This window comes from Vipera ursinii, assembly GCF_947247035.1.
Source record: "Vipera ursinii genome assembly, chromosome: 2".
Taxonomy (NCBI): domain Eukaryota; kingdom Metazoa; phylum Chordata; class Lepidosauria; order Squamata; family Viperidae; genus Vipera; species Vipera ursinii.
The window spans coordinates 69,156,797-69,181,183 of NC_139513.1; the positions used below are offsets into that span (position 1 = coordinate 69,156,797).

At 40.2% G+C, this 24,387-nt stretch overlaps 1 protein-coding gene across 3 annotated transcripts in view; it reads right to left on the reverse strand.

Moving 5' to 3' along the window:
- Positions 1–24,387, reverse strand: part of HEMK1 (HemK methyltransferase 1, mitochondrial release factors N(5)-glutamine) — an 80,161-nt gene that overhangs the window by 35,514 nt on the left and 20,260 nt on the right. For 2 of the 3 annotated variants that reach the window (XM_083354973.1, XM_083354974.1), the window contains exons 5-10: positions 22,973–23,134; positions 21,960–22,024; positions 9,889–9,938; positions 6,861–6,966; positions 4,424–4,519; positions 2,859–2,967 (exon numbers count right to left, since the gene is read on the reverse strand). In XM_083354973.1, the coding sequence (XP_083211099.1) occupies positions 2,898–2,967; positions 4,424–4,519; positions 6,861–6,966; positions 9,889–9,938; positions 21,960–22,024; positions 22,973–23,134 (549 nt within the window). In that variant the 3' untranslated portion in view covers positions 2,859–2,897. The remainder of the gene's footprint in view (positions 1–2,858; positions 2,968–4,423; positions 4,520–6,860; positions 6,967–9,888; positions 9,939–21,959; positions 22,025–22,972; positions 23,135–24,387) is intronic. The other variant, XM_083354972.1, reaches the window with a different exon arrangement.

Below are 24,387 nucleotides of genomic sequence, written 5' to 3' on the forward strand. Positions count from 1 at the left end.
TTCCCTATGTCTGCCACCTCCGCCATCTGTCAATGGTATACCTCATTCAGGATCTTATTTTGCAATGGCACTTCCTCTGTTTGATCTTCCTTCCATATCTGCAGGCATTCTCTTAGCAGCTCATCTTTGGCTGTCATTATATTGATGCACACCTGCTTGCTCTGTATTTTGTCCAGGACAACGCGTTTAACACTAACAGACTCCGTCTGCTCTCTTTCCGGTTGATGTACAGTCTCTGAGTTTTGACATGAGGTGAAATATCTGTACATTGTGAAGAGCTCTCTTCTAGTATCTGGTCATACTTCTCCAGTCCACATGACATCCTGATGTTCTCATTGTATATCCATATTGGGTAAATCAGTGAACGAATATCTTGTTCACTCTTAGCATGCAATTTGATGTATGGGAGGAGTTCGATCCTGTAACTCCGGAGGAAGTGGACAGGATCATGGGGAGGCTGAGCTCCACCACATGTTTATTGGACCCGTGCCCTTCCTGGCTGGTTTATGCAGCCCGGGAGGGGACACGAGGCTGGTTCCAGGCAGTTATATCTGCTTCTCTGAGTGAGGGTAGTTTTCCCGCCGCCTTGAAAGAGGCGGTGGTAAGACCTCTCCTCAAGAAGCCTGCCTTGGACCCGGCTGTTTTGAATAACTTTTGTCCGGTCTCCAACCTTCGCTTTCTTGCGAAGGTTGTTGAGAGTGTGGTGGCGCATCAGCTCCCTCTGGTCCTGGATGAAGCGGATTATCTAGACCCGTACCAATCGGGCTTCAGGCCCGGGTACAGCACGGAGACGGCATTGGTCGCGCTGGTGAATGATCTCTGGAGGGCTCGGGACAAGGGATATTCCTCTGTCCTAGTCCTATTAGACCTCTCAGCGGCTTTCGATACCATCGACCATGGTATCCTGCTGCGGCGTCTCAGGGGATTGGGAGTGGGAGGCACGGTTCTTCAGTGGTTCTCCTCCTATCTCCTGGGACGCTCGCAGTCGGTGTTGGCAGGGGGGCAGAGGTCGACCGCGAGGCCTCTCGTTTGTGGAGTCCCTCAGGGGTCGGTCCTCTCGCCTCTCCTGTTCAACATCTACATGAAACCGCTGGGTGAGATCATTCGTGGTTTTGGAGTTGGGTATCATCAGTATGCTGATGATGCCCAACTTTTCATTTCGACCCCAAACCACCCCAGTGATGCCCTCGACGTGATGTCCCAGTGCCTGGAGGCGGTCCGGGTCTGGATGGGGAGGAACAGGCTTCGACTCAACCCTGACAAGACTGAGTGGCTGTGCGTACCGGCATCTCGGGATATTCAGGATATCCCACCCCTCACTATGGGGGGTGAGTCATTACCTCCTGTAGATAGGGCTCGCAACTTGGGAGTCCTCCTAGATTCACAACTCTCCTTAGAAGACCATATTGTAGTTGTGACTAGGGGGGCCTTCGCCCAGGTTCGCCTGGTGCGCCAGTTGCGGCCCTATCTAGACCGGGATGCCTTATGTACGGTAACTCATGCGCTCGTGACCTCTCGTCTTGATTACTTCAACGCTCTCTACATGGGGCTACCCTTGAAGACCACTCGGAGGCTCCAACTGGTACAGAATGCAGCCGTGAGAGTTGTACTGGGAGTTTCCCGATACTCCCATGTCACACCTTTGCTCCGCGAGCTGCATTGGCTACCAGTTGTCTTCCGGGTGAGGTTCAAGGTGTTGGTAATGACCTACAAAGCCCTTCATGGCATGGGTCCGGAATACCTTGGGGAGCACCTGCAGCCGGCGTCAACTTCCCTCCGCCCAGTACGCTCCCACAGAGAGGGCCTCCTCAGGGTGCCACCGGTCAAAGAATGCCGACTGGTGGCCCCCAGGGGGAGATCCTTCTCTGTGGGTGCACCGGATTTATGGAACCATCTTCCGGTTGAGCTCCGGATGGCGCCCGATCTCCGCTCCTTCCGGCGCGATCTTAAAACCCATCTCTTTAAACAAGCTGGCCTGGCCTGATGGGACGGGGTGGGATTTTTATAAACGACTTTAATTTTAAATTTGTATTAATTTTATGGGCATTGTTTAATCATGTTTTAATAATTTTAATTTTTGTATCTAGTTTTTATGTATTGCCCTGTTCACCGCCCTGAGTCCCCTGGGAGAAGGGCGGTATATAAATTAAATAAATAAATAATAAATAAATAAATAATAAATGTCATTCATATAGAGGAGATGGCTGATGGTAGTTCTACTCTTTAATTTGTATCCATATCTGGTCCTTAAATATCTAAAACTACAAACCATCTTTAAAAAATATAAAATAAAATTTAAGTGGGGCAGGAAATCCAAGTTGCTTATTGCTGCCAAACAAGCACCTTGCATTCTAAGATTTGAGTACACTAGCAAAAATGGGACTTATTCCACCAGTTATATACATTTTCTCTATTTCTTCTCTCTCTAAAATTGGGAAACAACTGGAAGAAAAAAGCAGAAGTTGCTCTCTGATGAGCATACTTCTGTGCAACTCTGCATAGATGATTTTGGCTGCAAAGTACAAGACAGAAAATGTCATTTTCATTTCTTTGATGATGCTATCTGTTCAATTGTGTCTGATTCTTCGCAACTCTATGGATGAGCTCTATTTTTTCTGGTCTTGAAAGGTTTCTTTCAGTTGTTTTATGTTCTGGCTGGTGTCGGCTTTTATACCGTCTAGCCACTGTGTTTGTTTGGCAGCTTCGTTTTCTTTTATCATAGAACATTCTGAACATAATGCTTTTTCCAGAGAGTTTGAGTACATAACAAGGCCAAAATAAGTAAGGTGGAATTTTGTAATTTTGCCTTCCAGTGATATATCTGATTTTATATGCTTCAGTACTTGCTTGTTTGTCACCTTTGTTGTCCAGCGAATTTGCAGAAACCCTCTCTAACATCACGGCTTGAACAAGTTGATTTTTCTCTGTCCAGTTCCTCTGTCCAGTAGACCAATCCAAAATTCATAACTGTAAATAAATATGGGAAACCCAATAATGCAGACTAATCAGGATTTAGTTGCAAAGCCAATGTCCTTGCTTTTCTATACTCTATTTATGCTCACAATTGCTGTGTGATCCAGTGCAACTGTTAAGTTTATTTTTGGACTGCATTCACTGCTTTTAATCAATTTACGTTACTAGAAAAAGAGAATTCTTACAGGCATTCGATTTCTTTACCATCAATTGTTATTTTGACATTTTTATTGCTCGCAGTGATTATAGGGTTGGGGTTTTTTTTATGTTCAGAGAGAGGCCAAATTTCTCACTTTTTTCTTTAATCCTTTTGAACCAATGTTTTAGACCTTTTTTGGTTTCCAAGAGGAGAGTTGTGTCATCAGCTTCCTGAAGATTTTTGATGTTCCTTTCCCCAGTCTTTATTCTGATTTTTGATTCTTCACGTTCCAGCTTCCTCACGATCACTTCAGCATATAGGTTGAATAAAAAAGGTGGAAGAATGCAACCTTGCTGCACTCCTTTCTCTATTTTGAACCAATCAGTGTCTCCACATGCACAGTGGCTTTGTATGAAGCAACTGCACCAACTTAACCAGATGTGTTGACTTTCCCAAGTCTTTTAGAGCTCTCCATGGCTTTTCATAATAGACACACTCAAAAGCTTTCTTGTAAAAGCAGATGTAGGTGTTCTTTTGATATTTTTCTGTGATTCAGTACAGATTTGCTACATGTACCAGTACTGTGACTCCTTCTGAAGACAGTTTGAACACCTGGTAATTTCTTTTAAATGGTCAGCACCAAATGTTGTTGTATGATCTTAAGAAGAATCTTGACAGCGTGAAGGATGAGGGCAATTGTACAGTAACTGAAGCAATTCTTAGAGTCACCCTTTTTCACAACGGAATGAACAATGATATTTCCAAACCTGTAGCTATGTATTTATATCTCAGATTTTCTGTCTCATGATTGTGGGTAGTACAGGCCTTGGCAATTCCGCAGGGATGATATCAACAGCTGGGACCTTGTTGTTTGGCAATTGACTCATTGCCCACATCTTACAGAAGGATGGCTGGTTCTATTTCTGTTTTCCTTTCCTCACAGTTTTGAGGAGGTTGGGGCCTCTTTGTTACTCTTCTGTAGATTCTTGGAACCAGTTCTTGATCAGATAGTTCTGCCCCTCGCTTGTTTTTGATGATGCTTTTATGAGCAGTAAATGGTGTTTGTAACTTTCTGAGTAGCACAAATGCATTCCTGGGACGGCCCTTCATGCAGCCTTCTTTTATCTGCTTGCAATGCTAGCCCCAGTAAACTCTGCTGCCTTTCTTGGCTGCTCTTTGGCAATGTGCTGTCAATCTCCTTGCTTCCTCCTGTTTGCCTGCTGTTTTGGTTGGGGTTTTTTTCCCCTACCGGTTACTTAGTCCCTTAAAGCAGAACTTATTTCAAAAGAAGCAGTCAGTATCAGAACTTACCCACAATTCTTGAGAATGTAAGAGGCCATTTTCAGAATCTCTTTGATTATGCTCATCCCGTCAGTTCCTCCATCCAGGGCACTGAGCTCCTCAAACCTATAAACCAAAGACACTTCTAAAAACCAGGTCATATCCTGGCTTTACAGACGACAGAAAAGCATACTACTTCAAAAGATATGCAAAGGCAAACATGTCATTAGATTTGGTCATTCGGAATGAGAATGGGAATTCCTGGTACTGAATTTTTACTAGAAAACCTAGGGGCTTTCCAGTAGATTATTTTGGAGATGATAACCATTTACTGCGTTACTGAGACCACTGTCAACAAAAGTATTTACAGAAAAAAGTTACAGCAATACCAGCTTTCACGTTTAACAAAACTAATGTGCCTAATTTATTCTTACTCTTTTATATGGAGGTGCTATAGGGCAGAGGTCCCCAACCCCCCGCCTGTGGCCCACTGCTGGGCCATGGCCCATTTGTAGCCAGGCTGTGGAAGTGGCGGGTGAGCATACACAAAGCTCCATTTGTGTGAGCAGCAGGTGTGCCTGCCTGCCCCTCATGCAAATGGAGCTGTGCATGCTTGCTTGCTGCTTGTGTGAAGCCATCCCCTCTCCCTCCCCCCGCCAGTCTGCAAAGCCAGAAAGGTTGGGGAACACTGCTAGAGCGGACTTCCTATTAGGCAAACTAGGTCCATTCATTCAAATACCTATCTTTGAATCACACTGAAGATAGTGTTGGTCTGATTTTTTCCAGTAAAAGAGATGAACATAAATGGAGGACCTGATCATGCTTCTCTCCAAACTGAGCACTTTGCCCTAGGCATGGGACTAAATAAGAACAGGCCTCATGGGGACTGACTAAGGAGAGGTAAGCTGAAATCTATTATTTGTCTAATACAGGGGTCGGCAACCTAAAAAAGGAAAAGAGCCACTGGGAACCGGTTCCATCACAAATTAAAAAAACTGGGAGCTGCGTGCGTGTGTCCATGCACGCGCATGCGCAAAACGTTTTTTGCGCATGCGCAGACGCACGCGGTTGCCATTTTTTAAAAAAGTGAGATGGAACCGGTTCCCGGTTGCCCGATGGCGACGGCCTGTCTGCAAAGCTGCCGCTTTCGGCAGCTTTGCAGACGGGCCGCGGCACCTTCCTCAAAGAGCGGCACCGCTGCCCGTTCGCCCGGAGGTACGCGCGCACCTCTCCAAAGGTTTGGGGAGGTGCACGTGCACCTCCGGTCGTTCGGAGAGGTCCGTGCGCACCTCTCGGAACGGGCCGCGGCGTCGCTCTTTGAGGAAGCTGCCGTGGCCCATCTGCAAAGCTGCCGCTTTCGGCAGCTTTGCAGACGGGCCGCGGCAGCTTCCTCAAAGAGCGACGCTGCGGCCCGTTCGCGTGGAGGTACGCGCGTACCTCTCCAAAGGTTTGGGGAGGTGCACGCGCACCTCCGCCCATTCGGGGAGGTGCGTGCGCACCTCTCCAAACGGGCGGTGCCACTCTCCATTTGGAGAGGTGCGTGCGCACCACTGCCCGTTCGAAGAGGTGCGCGCGCACCGGGCGTCTGGGAGCCGCAGGAGACGGCTCAAAGAGCCGCATGCGGCTCCGGAGCCGCGGCTTCCCGACCCCTGGTCTAATATGACAAAGAGAGAATAATAAAGTCCTTTGATGAATTATTTACAGTATCAATAATAGCAGATCCTTTAGCCAAAAAGAACCCAAAATCCTAGAATGCTTTGTTTAACCTAATATTTAACTGAAACGTTAACTGAAATATTCTTAGTTTCCTAGAGTCTGAAACAGTTTTTTTTTTTAAAAAAGTCCTAAATTTCCATGTTAATAGATTTTGAAAAGAGCCAAAAGGACAGCAAAGGACACTCATAAAAGAAATCTGACTTTGTTTTTCAACTGCTAACAGCAGACATAAGCTGCCTGGATTATGACATCAAAGGAAGGGTTTTGCTTTTTTTTAGAAAAACTTTCTATGCAATTTTCTCCTTACAAATTCTCTTTGCCACGGTATAAAAAAAATCCAATTATCTATATGGAATCTAAAATCAGGAGGCATCGGCTAGCACTTTTTCAGATTAACCAAATTTATTAAAAAGCGTAAGCTTTTGTTGAGACTTTCTGAGATGAACATAAATGTATTCGCCTGAAAAAGCGCTTTAGATTCCTTCTGATTTTTGGGGGGCTAAAATCGACTAATACAACTTCCTTTCTACAATGTCTATTCTTCCTCCCGTGCAGAAACTAACATTGTCAGAGGAAGGGAAAACATAGCTGAATTCAGATTGGGGAGAGATTGCAGTTGCCATTATTTCCTTAAAAATTGTAAGAGACTGTATTAATGCCAGGGCTTTCAACATCACAGTCTTTGGCTTTAAAAGTTACAGCAAAGGAAAAACAGAACACAATGTGGAAAATAAAGAGAAGATGAATCTACCAGAGAATTTCTGCCGCCAAGCCACTCATATCTTCATGAAAAATGTAAGGTGGATTACTGATGATAGCATCTACCAAACCCCAAGGCTGTAGGCATTCCCAAGAACCTGCAATGAAGAAAGCATGAGAACACTTTTTAGACATTCAAGTAATAGGCAAGTATTTCTTTTATTTTAAAACTTCACAGATGCCCATGAAAAAAAAGCTTTTAATATTCTTTTGAATTTTAAGCAATCCGATTCTAAGCATAATCCTAGGTGCAGTCTATTGACTAGGGGGGCCTTTGCACAGGTTCGCCTGGTGCGTCAGTTGCGGCCCTATCTTAGCCGGGATGATCTGTGCACGGTCACTCATGCACTCGTGTCCTCTCGTCTGGACTACTGCAACGCTCTCTACATGGGGTTGCCCTTGAGGACCACTCGGAAGCTCCAACTGGTACAGAATGCAGCCGCGAGAGTGGTGTTGGGAGTCTCCCGATACTCCCACGTTACACCTCTGCTCCGTGAGCTGCATTGGTTGCCAGTTGTCTTCCGGGTGAGATTCAAGGTACTGGTAACGGTATTCAAAGCACTCCATGGCATGGGGCCGGAGTACCTCAGGGAACATCTGCTGCCGGCATCAAGCTCCCTGCGCCCTGTGCGTTCCCACAGAGAGGGCCTCCTCAGGGTGCCACCGATCAGAGAATGTCGATTGGTGGCCCCCAGGGGGAGATCCTTCTCTGTGGGCGCTCCGGAGCTGTGGAATCAGCTACCGGTAGAGCTCCGGATGGCGCCCGATCTTCGCTCCTTTCGCCGCGATCTCAAGACATTTTTGTTTGTACAAGCCGGCCTAGCCTGAGGGGGAGTGTTGGGGTTGTTTTATCTTTTGTTTTTTTAATTTTTCTGGGGGTTTTCAGTGTTGTATTTATATTGTTTTTAACTAGGGCAATTGTTTAATCTGTTTTTAATGTTTGTATTGGTTATTTTATTCTGCCCTGTGAACCGCCCTGAGTCCTCAGGGAGAAGGGCGGTATATAAATGTTATTAAATTAAAATTAATTAAAAATTATTTCAAGAACTGGAATCCAATAAGAAAAAAAAAACTGTGACAGGATTATTTTCATGTATCATATAATAAATCTTATTGAAAAGAAATACCTATCTGAAAGAAAATTGCAAAATATAATGGAACAGCTATAGTTGGTTGAATTGAAAAGAGAATATATGTAAAGTATGTTAATTATACAAATATTAACAATCATGATTACAATGTATGGGTGAATTTCCATATAAACTGCACAATTAATTTGATAATCCTCTGGATTCAGTCCTTAAAACGATGAAGTAGCTATAGCTCCATCAGTACTTGGAAGTTTCTTAAACAAAACGTGTGCTTCAGGAGGGTCTTCAAGTGAAACTGAATGCATTCAAACATAGGTTAGACTTTAATCAGCAGAATTAGACTTGATAGCCTACATCACTCCCCCCATTTCCACTGATAGCCCTGTTATGCACTTAGAAGAAGGAGATGGGTGGCTAAGAAGTATGAAATATAAAAAGAACAATACCTTTGATTTACACACATCTCACTTATCATCTTATGATTAATTTTAACAGTGGTCTCAATCATAGTAAATTAACATTTTTGATTGCATAATAACTCATTGCACAGATCTCCATAGCACTGAATTCTATGATGTTCTCCATAGCACTGATTTTATGATATCAGCAATAAGAAGCTGTAGAAAATCATTTACAAGGAGAGTATGAAACATTTAAAACTGGGACAGAAAAGGTCTTTCATAAAGCCTAAAGCCACTAGACATCCAAAAGATAACACTAGCTAAAAAGGAAATGGGAATTTCCAGAAATTAAGGGTGGATTGAAAAGGCCCTCTGTTATCCATTTAGAAGGAGATGGGTGGCTAAGAAGTATGAAATATAAGAAAGAAAGAAAGAAAGAAAGAAAGAAAGAAAGAAAGAAAGAAAGAAAGAAAGAAAGAAAGAAAGAAAGAAAGAAAGAAAAGGAATTTGTTAATGCACATGTAGGTTGATGTGGAAGATGAAATTCCCTCAAGTATGTCATTCCAAAATTATGGAGGGCTTTAAATTTAAGTGCTACGATTGTGCAAATCACCAACAACCAATTCAAATAGTTGAGTCACTGATTTATTTTGAGTGGTTGAGTGTATGCATGTATCCACAAGTCTTATTATATTGATGCATTGAACACACTCCATTGAATATATCTATTTGATTAAGATTCAGTTTGAACTGGATCACTGAACTGAAGTTGCATTAAAGCTCGCACCTCTTCCCAGTGTGTATCTTGTTCGATTTCTTCCCATCTTTGTCAATTTTATCATCAATTTTAATGTTAATATTGTTTTCATGTTTTTAATGTTATCTTGTTTTTACTGATCGTTAGCCACCTACTGTAGATTCACCTCTAGGTAATACAGGCAGCATAGAAGATAAACAAACAAACAAACAAAACAACAGTTATGGACAAATGGTATTCGTTCACATGCCACTGTAGTCCAAACACCTTTTAAAATTGAAATGGAAAGACTGTGCATTTCAACTGGTAAGCACTTACACTTGGGAACGCATTCAGAAATGGACCAGCAGCCAGAGAAGCTGTTTATATTGTACATCACTGACAAGATAAATTCCCAGTGCTTAATCTCATTTACCAGCCTAATGTTCCTGTTCTGAGCCCAGCACTATTTCTGAGCACATTTTACACTTACAAAATTGTATGTAAGAACTTCCCATGCTCTATCTCTTTTCTTTAACACTGTACAATGCACAGAAAAATGTGCAGCCTGACCTTGTAGTAGAAGTATTCATTTAAAACATGTACCAAGCTATGAGCATATACTGGGGAATAAAAAATGTTGGGAGATTCTGAAGCCATCACTTCATTTTGCAGTCATTGTGTGATTAAGTAGATTAAAGACCTTTTCAGCTTTCTTGTATATTCTTGTAAGAGAATGTTCTTCTCTCAAACCATTTACAAGGGACAATTAAATATATGAAGAGAACTTACATGAAGATATATCATGGTGAAAGATATGGATTCTATCCTGAAGATGTAACCTATAGGGAGAAGATTTGACACAATACCTTTGATTTACACACATATCTCATTTATCAACATGATTAGTTTTAACAGTGGTCTCAATCATATAAATTAACTAACATTTTTGATTGCATAATAGCTCATTGCACAGATCTCCATAGCACTGAATCAAAACACAATAACTTGAGGTTGCTGCAAGCCATCAATTATGTACTTTTATTATGCAACAAATGTTGCACACATTCCTGCAATCCCTGTTTTGAAACATGAGCCATTTTTGCTCAGTTCCTTTCTTATATGCAGCACATTTGATAGTAGTCTTAACAGAAAACTTAACCATAAATAGTCTTAACTTATGGTGGCAAACAACAATTAAGAAAGACTAGAAATCAAAAGTCTAAAAAGGCGCCTTTGTGTTGTGGATGCTTCGTTGTGTGTGTCTATCTATAACTACGTATATCTAGGGAATTAAATTTAGACTTAATCATCTCCATTCTACCTTAGCTTTAGATCCATGCAGTCCACAGTTCACCTGCCCTGAAAATGTGCATAGCTGCACCGTGCAGGGGCACAAAGTACTTTCTATTACTCCAAAGCATCAAACTCAAATTTTCCCGAGATTTTTTTCTATTTGTAACCAGCCTTTATTATTTTTTTTTTACAAATAACTCAACCATCTAATCCTGACAAAAGACACATCTGCTTTAAGAAATTGCATGAAGCAGCTGTGTGAACACCCCCATGGGTCTCAAACCATCTTCCAAGCTGATGCATTACATTACTCCAAAAGAAACCATAAACTTAAGTCCGGTATTGCTGATGCTGGTGCAGGGCTATGCTAGCCTTGCAGAATATGTTTGATTTGGATTGTTGAAAAAAATCCTAAAGCTTTTGCACAGATCATTCCATCAGTTTCCCAGGGTTATTGTGACCCTATTCAGCTCACTGAGGGAGCAAACAGGAGAGCAACCAGCTTGGCAGATGAAGCAATTTTTATTGATTTTACTCTTCCTCAGAAAAACATGGAGAGAACTGCTCTCTGAACCTGCAAAGCACATTATGTTTATTTTCTTCTATGAAGTCAACAAGGTCTTTACATGCCAAAAGTACAGCTAATTTTTAAATTTAAATTTTATATTTGGGCTATTGTTATTTAATCCTATTTTAATCTTAATTTTATCTTAATTTTTGTACTGTTTTAACTGTTTTTAACCTTGCCCTGTAAACTGCCCTGAGTCCTTCGGGAATAGGGCGGTTTAGAAATCTAAATAATAATAATAATAATAATAATAATAATAATAATAATAATAATAATAATAATAATAATAATAATAATAATAATAATAATAATAATAATAGCAGCACTACTAAAAAAGGGAAAAAGGTCTAGTGGCAAAACTTTTCATTTTCCACCTTATCTGTGGATTTTTAAATAGGATATAGGAAACACTGACAGAGAAGCATCAAGAAACCTTCCAAAAGATGGAAGACTCCAACTCTTGGAGCTGAGGTCATGGACAGAGAGATAGAGGATCATGACACAAAGACTCAAGCCCGACAAGAAGAGTTCTTATACTCGGTAGCTAAGAAGTAAATTCCAGGAACTTACTATTGTTAATAATGACTAAGGAAGATGATTCTGCAAAGGGAAGATTGCTACCTGTTTTCTCAACTGGAACCAATGATAGATGGTCGTCATAATTACAGGGTCCCTTCTGAGAAAGACTGAAGCAACAATCTGTTTGTCAGAAGCTGTCAAAAGAAGTATACTGCCTTTCTGTGGCATGCCTTCAGAAGGTTACAGACAGGCTTCCAAGATGCTTTAAGGCCACAGACAAATATTCCTTTCTAGAAATCTATATAGGAATGCACGACATAACTATAAACCCTCTTGAAGATACTGTAAGGAACAGTAAGGCACTGAAAGAAATAGAATACAAATGATGTTTTATTCACATTTTTTTTTGATTGAGGAACATGGCCCAGGAAAAGAGAGAATACTGGAAATGAACACATGGTGCCAATGGGAATTGTTTCAATTCTCTTGTAAAAACACTTTTAAAAAATGAAGATTTAACAAATGTGGGTTACTCTTGAAAAGAACTGGGAACAATGTGTTCGAAAGGCACCTGGCAAATTTGACTTAAATCTGATCCAATGGGGGCCAGAAAAGAGAATCCAGACACTATGTGGGTACATAGCATGTTTAATTGTGCTCTCAAGTTGGTGATGGCCATTGTAAAATCTTAGATTTTCTTCATAATGATCCGTCTCTAACCTGGTCTTCCAACAATGAACTCACTGCCTCTGTAAATCACTCTACCCACATTGTTTCTGGTCATTTTCGTCTTCCAAACTTAACCCAACATTTGCATTTGGGTCAATATAAAAGGGGGAAAAATGACATTGTCATAGGTGTATACTATAGGCCGCCCAACCAAGCAGAGGAAATAGATGAACTTTTTGCTAGTCAGCTAACTAAGGTATGTAAGAAGCACATCACAATAGTAATGGGGGACTTTAATTACCCTGATATCAACTGGGAGACAAACTCTGCACCAAGTGGAAGATCAAACAGATCCCTGACAAACCTAGCAGACAACTTTCTCTCCCAAAAAGTAGAGAAGGGAATTAGGGGATTAGCCATATTGGATTTAATTCTCACAAACAGAGATGAAATGATAGAAAATGTCGAAGCCACAGGAACCTTGGGGGGAAGTGATTATGCAATATTGGAATTCAACATTCTGGAGGCACAAGCAATAGAACACAGCCAAACTAGAGTCTTGGACTTTAAAAGAGCTAATTTCAATAAACTTAGAGAGACCATGGGAAGAATTCCATGGATGAGAATCCTAAAGGGGAAAACAACTCAAGAAGCTTGGGAAATTTTGAAAGGGAGATAATAAAGGCCCAGTCTAGTACAATACCAAGAAAGAAGAAAAATAACAGCTCTCAAAAGAAACCAGCATGGCTGCATAAAGAACTCTCTGATAAATTGAAAGATAAAAAGGACAAGTATAAGAATTGGAAAGAGGGGCACATAACTAAGTCAGAATATCAGCAAATAGCCCGTGCCTGCAAAGATGAAATGAGGAAAGCTAAGGCTCAAAATAAGGCTTGCAACCAAAGTCAAAAATAACAAAAAATGCTTCTTTCAACATATAAAAACAAGAAAAAAGTTAAGGAAATGATTGGTCCATTAGTGGATGAAAGTGGCAAGAAGGTGACAAGCAATAGGGAGAAAGCAGAACTATTTAACTCGTTTTTTGCATCTGTCTTTACACAAAGGGAAAAAACAGTCCAACCTACCAAAACCAGTGCCGTAAAAAACAGAATAAACGCAAGTTAAGATAGGCAAAAAAATGGTAAGTGAACACCTGTCCAGCCTAGATGAGTTCAAATCACCAGGACCAGATGGATTATACCCCAAAGTTCTCAAGGAACTGGCAGACGTGATCTCAGAACCACTGAACTATATTTTTCAAAGATCCTGGAGCACTGGGGAACTACCAGAGGACTGGAAGAGAGCTGATGTAGTTCCCATCTTCAAAAAAGGGAAAAAATAGATCCAGGAAACTACAGACCTACCAGCCTGACCTCAATACCTGGGAAGATTCTGGAAAAGATAATCAAACAACAAATCAGCGAACACCTTCATGCAAACAGTCATCACTAAAAGTCAACATGGGTTTGTCAAAAACAGATCATGCCAGACAAATCTTATTACATTCTTTGACCAAATGACAAAATTAGTGGACCAGAGGAATGCTGTAGATATAATTTACTTGGACTTCAGTAAGGCATTTGATAAAGTAGATCACAACCTACTACTTGATAAGATAGAAAAAAGGGGGTTAGATAACATCACCACCAGATGGATTTGTAGCTGACTGACAGGCCGTAATCAGCGTGTGGTCCTCAATGGAACTGCATCTACATGGAAGGAAGTGTGTAGTGGGGTGCCCCAGGGCTCTGTTCTGGGCCCAGTGCTCTTCAATATCTTCATTAACGATTTGAATGAGGGGATAGATGGGGAACTCATCAAATTTGCAGACACCAAGCTGGCAGGAATAGCCAATACTCCAGAAAATAGCCTTAAAATACAGGAGGATCTGGACAGACTTGAACACTGGGTGCTATCTAACAAAATGAAATTCAATGGTGAAAAAAGTAAGCTTCTAGATTTAGGCAGGAAAAATCAAATGCACAGGTATAGTATAGGTGGTACCTTGCTCAATAGTAGTAACTGTGAGAGGGATCTTGGAGTCCTAGTAGACAATCACTTCAATATGAGCCAGCAGTGTGCTGCAGCTGCCAAAAAAGCCAACACAGTGCTAGGCTGCATTAACAGAGGGATAGAATCAAGATCACGTGAAGTACTAATACCACTTTACAATGCTTTGGTAAGGCCACACCTGGAATACTGCATCCAGTTTTGGTCACCACGATGTAAAAAAGATGTCGAGACTCTAGAAAGGGTACAGAGAAGAACAACAAAGATGATTGGGGGACTGGAGGCTAAAACATATAGGGAACGGTTGCTGGAATTGGGTATGTGTAGTTTAATGAAGAGAAGGGTGAGGGGTGACATGATAGCAGTGTTCCAATATCTCAGGGGCTGCCACAAAGAAGAGGGAGTCAAGCTATTCTCCAAAGCACCTGAAAGCAGGACAAGAAGCAATGGATGGAAACTGGTCAAGGAGAGAAGCAACCTAGAACTAAGGAGAAACTTCCTGACAGTAAGAACAATTAACCAGTGGAACAACCTGCCTCCAGAGGTGGTGAATGCTCCAACACTGGAGGTTTTTAAGAAGAGACTGGGTAGCCATTTGCCTGAAATGGTATAGGGTTTCCTGCCAGAGCAGGGGGTTGGACTAGATGACCTCCAAGGTTCCTTCCAACTTCTTCTTCTTCTAACCTTCTATTTATTTGCCTCACATCAAGATTAGTTAGTAGCCTCTCCACGAGACATGGGTAATCTAGTATCAGATATGCCTTGGAACTAAATTGTTATCAATTGATGATCACTATCCTCCCTCACATGGGTTTTGATGTCTGTAAACAGCTTAGTCTTGTTTTGTGTAACACATATAATCTTAAAAAAAACCTGCTAGTTTCCTGAATGGCATGTAGAAAGATTATATAGAACCAGTTTCTTCACTTCCTAAAATATGGAGGTTACATTTATAGATCATGGAGACCAGTTGTGAGCCTCCCTTGTTTCTTTTGCGGTCCCTAGAGGGCCAGATTAAGTCATTTATATGATAATCCACAAACATAAAACTCAGGTTACAGTAGCTTTAGGATGAATTAAGCTTTCTAGATTCACAGTGTACCGTAAATGGTTGTCTAAGAGGATACCTCCTCATAATGATGTTATTCTAGCCCCAATGCATCTAACTTCTATGTCAATGTATTCCAGGATTCTTTCAGACACTCGTATACCAAATATCCATGATAAATTTATTAATATCCTTTTATATGCTGACATTATTATTCCAATGGCATATTATCAAATAGGCTGAGGAGACTGTTGTGAAAACTAAATGCCTACTGTGTTCTTAATCCTTTAAACATCAATAAAACCAAATCTAACATTTACTTTAAAAAGTGTGGAATATAAATGGCAGATAAATGGGGAGTCCATTGAACAAGTTAATTTGTTTACTCATTTAGGAGTGGTTTTTTTAATCAACCCATGGCTGTGAGCAAATCATTTAAAATGAAATTTGTCAAGGGCTAAGGCAAGCACTAAAATATTATGTAAACTATTTAATTATAATTAACTAGACATCTGGGGCCCCTGAAAGTATTCAGGCCAAAAACAGTTCCAATACCAACTTATGTGCAGACTTGTGGGGCCTTACAAAAGCTATCTTTATTGATCAAGTTCAGACCTGTTTTTTAAGAAACAAACTGGGAACTGATAAGAACATCTCAACCCTTGCAGTCAGAGCAGAAACTGGTATCCATTCCATACATAACCAATCAATAATTAAAGTTTTCACACGCTGGCAGAAGATCCATTCAATGGATCTTGATAGACTAAATATGGTTAGCGGAATAGTTAAGGATGGTTCAGCCCAATTCCTGGATAAGCTGACTTTCCAAAGTTATTTCACATTAGTTTTCCACCCAGTTTTTACTCTCAACTGCCTCCCAGGCAAAAGAAATTTTTAAACAAAGTTCTAAATATCAATGCTTAAACTAGCATGGAGTTATTAGCAAAAAATAGATGTTTACATTGGTTGGCTAACTGAAAAACTATTTTCCAAGATACCTGGCAATGAGTTTGACACAACTATTAACAAGGGCCTGTCTTAGAGCAAGATTTGAGTTGTTGGACTCTATGGCCAGATACGGGTGCTCCCATAACCTTGTCATATCATGAGAGGATGTATCATATTTTATTTAACTGTCAACTGTATGCCGCTTTTAGGCTTAGATATTTAACTTCACTAAAGGAGGCACAATGGCCCAGCAATTAAAGACACTGAGCTTGTTAGCTGGAAAGATGACAGCCTGGGTTTGAGACCCGAGCGCAGCACGACAGGGTGAGCTCCAATTACTTACCTCAGCTCCTGCCCATCTGGCAATTTGAAAGCATACAATACAAGTAGATAAATAGGTTCCACTTCGGTGGGAAGGTAACAGCATTCCTTGCACCTCAGTGTATAGTCATGCTGGCCACATGACCACAGAAGCATCTTTGGACAACGCTGGCTCCCTCAGCTAGTTTATTTAACCTCATTACTTAAAAGAAAAGCTCACTGGGATCTGAACGGCAGATTATCCTATTTCCTAGTGCTATGTTTACAGTTAAGGCACTTCAGTTCAGAACCTGAACAAATCAGGATATCATGTAAAGGTGGGGTATTTATCTGATTTTTTTTGTATTTATCACATATGTATTTTATTACTGTATTTTCTTTTATCTATTTTACTCTGGAATTAGATTCTGTATTTGGTTGCTATTTTATATTATGTGGTCATAAGCTGAATCAGTTAATAAGCTACTATTATGTTTTTCCTTCCATCTTTCTCAGCATTAGAGCCACCTCTCCAGAGAGTTAGGTCTTTGCACAGCATGTTCATACTAGGTCATTTGTGCCTTCAGTGAGAACTCTGATTTGTTTAATGATCTGTTTGGTTGTTTGTTTTCCTGGATGTCCGTGGTATTCTCAGAAGTCTTCTCCAACATCAAAGTTCAACAGTTAATACTCTTATATTCCTCCTTCAAGTTCAACTTTCACTTCTATAGAATATCACCGGGAATACCACTGCTTGCACAATTCTGATCTAGATGCATCATGGCATTTGAATATAGATGTAATTGCCAAATTACCAAAGATATGTACTAGCAAGTAGGTAATGGCTGTGGAAAGAATATTTATCCTACAAAAGGAACTTAACCTGGCAAGGGAAATGATAAACAACAAAAAGGTCATTTTTAGCTATGTAAATTGAAAAAAAGGGAGAGGTGAACTCAAAGCTGTAAGAAGATAACAAGCAATGCGGCGAGGGCAGCACTTCTCAATGCCTGCTTTGCTCTGGTCTTCTCCAAAGGGGAACTACAAGTAATCCTTGACTTACAGCCATAATTGAACCCAGAATGCCAATCAAAAGCCATTGTTGCTGTTAAATGGATTACGGTTGACCGCATCTAATTTTATGGCCTTTTTGTGGTGGTTGTAAAGTGAACCCCACTGTTGTTAAGCAAATCCAATGGGAATTTTTGCTGGAAATGGAAAGTAAATGCCAGTTTCTGGCCAAAAAAAAAAAGCCAAAAGTCATGGTCATGTGATTGTGGGATGCTATAAAAGGCCCCCAAAATGCGACCACAGGACTGCAGGCATGAAGGTAGCTTTTGGAACTCGAAAACTGCATTACAAATAGCTCTGAGGAGGTCCATTGTAACTTTGAACAATTCTAGAGCGGATTATAAGCATTTAGAAAAAGAAATGCATTACTGGCAGTAAATAGTGTGGGTTCATTAAGGGTAAACCATTTGTAAACAACCTGATCTTTTTTGATAGAGACCAATTTAGATGATCAAGGCAATGTGATAGACATAACGTGGTTTGCCATCAGCAAAGATTTCCAGTAAAGATAGCCCAATGTATGTTGCATTGTTAGATGGATACAAAAATTGTTTGAACAATCATGCCTAACAAATGCACTCAATGGCTCCATGTCAAGATGAAGGAAAGTGTTAAGTAGGGTATCACCAGGCACCATTCTGGACTCCGCATTGTTTACTAAATTTACAAGTGATTTGGAAGCAGAGTTCTTGAGAAAGAGATGTCAAATTCCACAGCCGTGCCCAGATATGACTATCGAAGATTCTTAAGCCTAAGGCAGATCATAATTAGGAAAATAGGACCAAAACAGAAAATTTATTCTGTAACCACAAGTCTTTGAGACATTCAGGTGGGGCATCCCATTAGCACAGAATGACTCTTATTTGCTTTGCCCATGGGGAGACACTGACATTTTCACATGTAGTTTAAGAGGCAGGACAAACCTATAATTGCCTTAGATTGGAAGATAACATGGCTTAACATGCTGGTCTCAGGGAAACAGCTGCAGGGAAATGTGTTTGGCAAAGTTACAGCTAGAAATTAAAAAAGGTGAATGTGTTAAGTTCCATGTTGATTTTTCACCAGCAACTCTTTATCAGATTCTGTTACTAGCAGCTCTGAAGACAATTTGGGGTTTTGCCTTGAGCACCAGTAACACCAAATTTGGGGTTTTGCCTTGAGCACCAGTAATCCGCAAGACATGAAGCATAAGTAAGAAAAATATGCCATCTCCTCTTCTAAAACTACCTGATGTATTAACATAGTTCAGTTTTTATCCATTGATATTAATAACTTAGTAATCTATTTTTTCTAGTCATGATAAAAAACATGATATAAACATGATATAAATTTAAAACAGTAAAAACAAGCATACTGCATTATTAATTCACCAGAGAAATTCAGACTAATTATGCTGAGATTAAAACTGCTGAGTATAAAAAATAAGAAATATGGCATTTGGCATACTCCCTTCCAGCCTACACTTCAAAGTAAAGAGGACCTAGATTGAGAGCAAGGGTGGGGACATTCAAGTCCTTTCAGTAACTGATTTAATCATTCAGCTCATTTACATAATATTAAACTTAGTGCAAGCTGATTATATCACCATGGAAAGAGATCTGTTATGCTTGTATAAAAGGGCTTTGTGTGTGTGGCTTCATTTACAGGTGGGTTATTCTGTCTGTAAGTGGAAGAATAATTTCCATTGGCAGGAGGAACAAGAAGCGCAGCAGCAAGCAGTGGCCTTCCTCAAAATTGGGCTTTTCCATGAATGGAAAACAGTTGCACTCTCTCTTCTACAGGTATGAGCAGATGAGGAAAACACTCATAAACATTACTGAATTTACATCCATGAACAATTAAAGCACCACCCATCAACAAATGCTAATACACTGATTTCTGGCTACCAATGTTAAGACATAAGAGTGGCACAAGAGAAGAGGTCATAGCTCAACAGTGCTTCCCATATATAGCATGAAAAGAATTTCTAGCTCAATATCTATGGGAAAGGACTTCGGGTTACTGGCAGAAAAAGCCCCACTTAAATTGGGGTGCTTCTGGAATTAGAACTAGGTTGCATTTTTACACAGTTAAGAAAACCCAGTGACTTTACAATGAAGGGGGCAAAAATATATGTGGAAAAATCCTTGCTTGTGCTTGCTCTTGCCCCCGTTTTCCTGATCAGTTACTTTTTTTTTATGGCCAGGGAGGCAAGGCATTTTCAAGTCAAGGTAGGCTAGCAGGAGATCTTCACTCTTATTCTGCAGGATTTGTATTACTCCGGAAGACAGTACTGGGCAGAAAGGCTTTTTACATTTGCCCAACAGTATTGTCAGTAGGCTCAAGTTAGATCAATCCTGAATACGCTTCAAGTTTTTTAGCTGGAAAGAAAAAGAAATATGCGTATCTGCCTTATGTCAAGTCAGATTATTAGATTATCCTGTTCACTATTGTTGAATTAAGTTTCCAGGCAAATGTATTTCCTCAGCTATAGCCCCAAATGCATATTGTGCTGCTCTGGCATTTTGTTGCTCCAATTCCGCTGAGCACTAAATGACAGCAGGGACTGGTGATTAAATTCAAATTGTAAATTGTAAATTCAAATTGATTAAATTCAAATTGTAATCTTCTGTGTAACGGTTCTTTGCTAAATTATTATGACTTTTAATAAACAGACTTTTCTTTCTGTGGCAGTCTTGAATTATTTTGCTTAAAGTTAATTGTATTTGTAAATCAGAACGGATGTTCTCCTACACAGATAAGTGATCCTACAGTTCTGTTATTCCCATAGTTAGGCACTGGTATTGCAAAACAGTCTTTCAATTATTGTGGCATTACTTCAAATATGTATGAATGCATTAACAGACGTATAGGTGAGGAGTTATCATTCCTCTTTATTCTGTGTTGGTCATACTGTATCCAGAATACTGCATACTGCATTTTAGGATAAATTTTAGGACAAATCTAAAGCCTATTTCCAGAAGAGCAACCCAAAAAAACAGCATGGAAGCAAACATGTATGAGGAGGTGTTCAATTGGTTTAGTTAGCCCAAAAAACAGTAGATTATGGAAGATACCAGAACTCCATGGTCCTTTTGAACGTTTATATTTTATGATACTGAGAAAAAAACTACTTATTTCAAAAATTAACGCCAATGAGATTAAAACAAGTCAGATGAATATTGTTCCTTTCCCTCATTCTGTCATATATATATCGACTAATTGACTGTAATCAGTATAGGTAGTTCTAACATTGATTGCAATACGAATTGGCAATTCCACTGCTAAGCAGTCATAAAAGTGAAGTATCATGTGACCGCACCCAACCTACCAGTCAGTTCCAGCTGCAATTGTTAAGTGTGGTGTCATGTAACCACAATTTGTGTCTTTGTGCTGATTTCCCCATTGACCTTGTTTATTGGAAGCTGGCTATGAAGGTCACAAAAGGTAATCATGGAACTGTGAGACGCTGTGACCATTGAAAATGTGTGTTGATTGAAATCATGTGATCACTGCAATGGCTCCAAGCTGAAGGACCAGTTATAAATCAACTGTTTCAGCACTATTTGAACAGTCACTGAATGAGCAGTCAGCAAGTGAGGACTAATTTAATTTGGCCAAAATGACTTAGGTGGACCACGGCCTACAGTCAAGGCTTGTTCAAAAATCTTGATAAATTAAATTTAGCATTTTTTTTAAAAAAAATCAGACAATAATTATGGGGTGGTTTTCTGACTGCTCATTTTAGACTCCTTAGTCATTCAAGTATTTATAAAATCAAGCCTCTGCCTCTATACTGTCTGAAATTTGGAAAGCAATCCATCTGTTGTGGTAAGTTCCGTAACTTTCAATAAACGGTTGAGAAATAGCTAAGATACCACAGATGCACTATTTCCCCCTACGTATTTCTTTGAAACGTGTCCAAAAGATTGAGAAAATTTTTAGCCTCTTGCTTTCAATGTTTATTCAAAATCTTTTTAAAAAAATTGTAAGTTTACACTCTTGAAACTTTAAATGGAACCAAATTGTTTGATAGTTTCATTGCAATGTTCATTAGAATGTGCAATTAACTCTTTCAAGGAAGTTCTTCCATTAGGAAAGATTACTGCTGCCATGTCTGGAGTACCAGTTGCATCAAATGTTTGAAAAGATGACTTATTATTATAATAATAAAATGAAATTTATAAAAAAATAGCAAAACCTATGCTTATTCTTTGCATTGTTTCATGAGTCCCACGGTGTCTTATTGGATACTTGATTAACACACAAACAGCACAAAACAGAGCACAACAACATGGAGTGTTTGTCTGAAGCTCCAGTTATTTTTGCAAATCCTGGGTTTTCTCAAACCTTCTGGCAACAATCTTCTTATCCCCAGAGAATGCTGTTTTGGCTACTTAAGGATCCAATTCAAAGAATGTGTTCACTGTAACATGCATGATAAAATTTTTTTACCGTTCAGCATTTTCCTTGGTGAGATTAACAGCAGCTTCTAATTTATCGATGGCAATGAGCTGACTCTAGGAACAAAAGAGACAAAGCATAATAAAAGCAAACATGAAAACATTTCTCAGACACAGTAGGATATCCTTGGGGGAAAGCAATTTGAAGTGAGCGATGCTAAAGGTTTTGGAAATGACCTTTTATTAATCTATATCAGGGAAGGATACACTTTTAAAATGCAAACTACCAGTAGCAAATTTTACCTGGTTATGGCTTTCCATGTGCTTTCTGGTAAAATTGTACAATGGTATAAACCTTGCTTAACAGAATAAACTTTGATTGTTGGGAACATGCAACATGCTAGGCCATAATCCATGGTTTCCAAATTACCCTATGTCCATGCACTGTGCTAACTTATTAAATAAGCAAATCGCACTAAGGATTATCGAGCTATAAAAAAACCACTTTCTTGTATGATCACAAATCTGTTTCTAAGAAAACAAGAAGAACCATGCTGGACCAGATTAAGATAAAGCTAATCCAGGATTCTGTTCACACAATCAGCAATCAAGCCCACAAGTTTCATATAGGCCAAGAGACCTACTCTACTGCAACTGGTGTTTAGACCAAGTTGCTCCTGATTCTGGGGGTAACACAAAGTCAGCTTACTCAGTAAAAGAAGAGAACTTCAAATGGGACTTTGAAGTCAAAGTGGCTCATCTTTCTTCTCCTTGTTCATTTTTGCTCCAAGAAAAAAGGACAAGGTTAGCATTATTTATAGTTTGGTGTATGGATTAAGGCACCAGGCTAGAATCTGGGAAACTGTGAATTCTACTCCAGCCTTGGGCACAAAATCAATTGGGTGACCTTAGTCACTTTCTCTCAACCCTAGGAAAGAGGCAATGGCAAATCACTTCTGGAAAACCTTGCCAAGAAAACTGCAGGTACTTGTCTGGGCAGCCTCTGAGAATCGGACACAACTGAATGAAAGGGGGGAAAAATCCATCTAATGAAATGTCACTTACGTTAGGAAGCTTTTTCAGAAGACTTAAACCAATTGCCCCTGAGCCACAGCCAACTTCCAAAATAACTGGACCACAGGTCTCCGGGAAATCTGGAAGGTCCTTGCTGCATGCAGAAGTCAATCTCTTTCTGTGTTCTTCATCCAGAATGAGAGAAACCAGTTCCTAGAAGATACAACTATTTATTTACTAAAATTTGTATGCTGCCACAATCATTAGACATTGGATGACTCACCATTACATAAAATCTATAGTCCATAATCAAAATCAAAACTTAACTATTACACCAATTCTACATAGATTCCAAAGCTGAGAAAGATGGATAGTCTTTTTGCATTTCAGTGCCAAATGGCTGCACAAGACAGACAGAAGACAGTAAGGAAAGTTGCTGGGAAGTGGTGAAGATACAGTACTAGAATTTTAAAAACTAAACTGTGTGCTAAAATTTAAGGGCACTAGTAGAAAAGTATAAGGTCACTACGATCAAAACTGCATTTCAACAGATTCTATGTAATACTGTAGCGCAGCATTTATTTTTACTCAGAAACAAGTTCTACATTTCTCTGATAAGCCCTTGTAGGCCTGCTGCCTTTGTTTGTCAATGGGTCACATTTACTTCATAAAATTTTCTTCCTTCCTCCAACAGAATTTGAACTCCTGGCTAGAGCAGTAGGAGGCAGCCATGGCTAAGAGGGCCTGTGCACACCTTTGGGTTGTGTGTCTGTTATTAGTCCATTCTTGGACCAGTAGGCTCATGCCCTTGTGACCTCTTTGAACTATTGCTATGTGCTTTAAGTAGGACTGCCCTTGAGTATCCAGAAGCTTCAGCTGTTTAGTCCTGTTGCTCCTGATTCTAGAGGTAACACAGAATCGGCTTAACTACTAGCTGTTTAGTACCTGACTGTTAATAAATTTATCTAATACCTTTTTAAGGTAAAGGTAAAGGTTCCCCTGCACATGCGTGCTAGTCGTTTCCGACTCTAGGGGCCGGTGCTCATCTCCGTTTCAAAGCCAAAGAGCCAGCGCTTGTCCGAGGACGTCTCCGTGGTCATGTGGCCGGTATGACTAGACGCCAAAGGCGCACGGAACGCTGTTACCTTCCCACCGTAGTGGTCCCTATTTTTCTACTTGCATTTTTACGTGCTTTCGAACTGCTAGGTTGGCAGAAGCTGGGACGAGTAACAGGTGCTCACTCTGTTACGCGGCACTCGGGATTCGACCCGCCAAACTGCCGACCTTCTGATCGACAAGCTCAGCGTCCTAACCCACTGAGCCACCGCGTCCCTTAATGCGTCCCTTAATGCGTCCCTTTTAATGCGTCTCAAACAGACAATCATTGCTAACTTTCTGGAAGCAAATTCAATAGTTTAATCATTTTAGGTTTGTAAATGCTGTCAGCTCTTCGGCTTATGAAACAC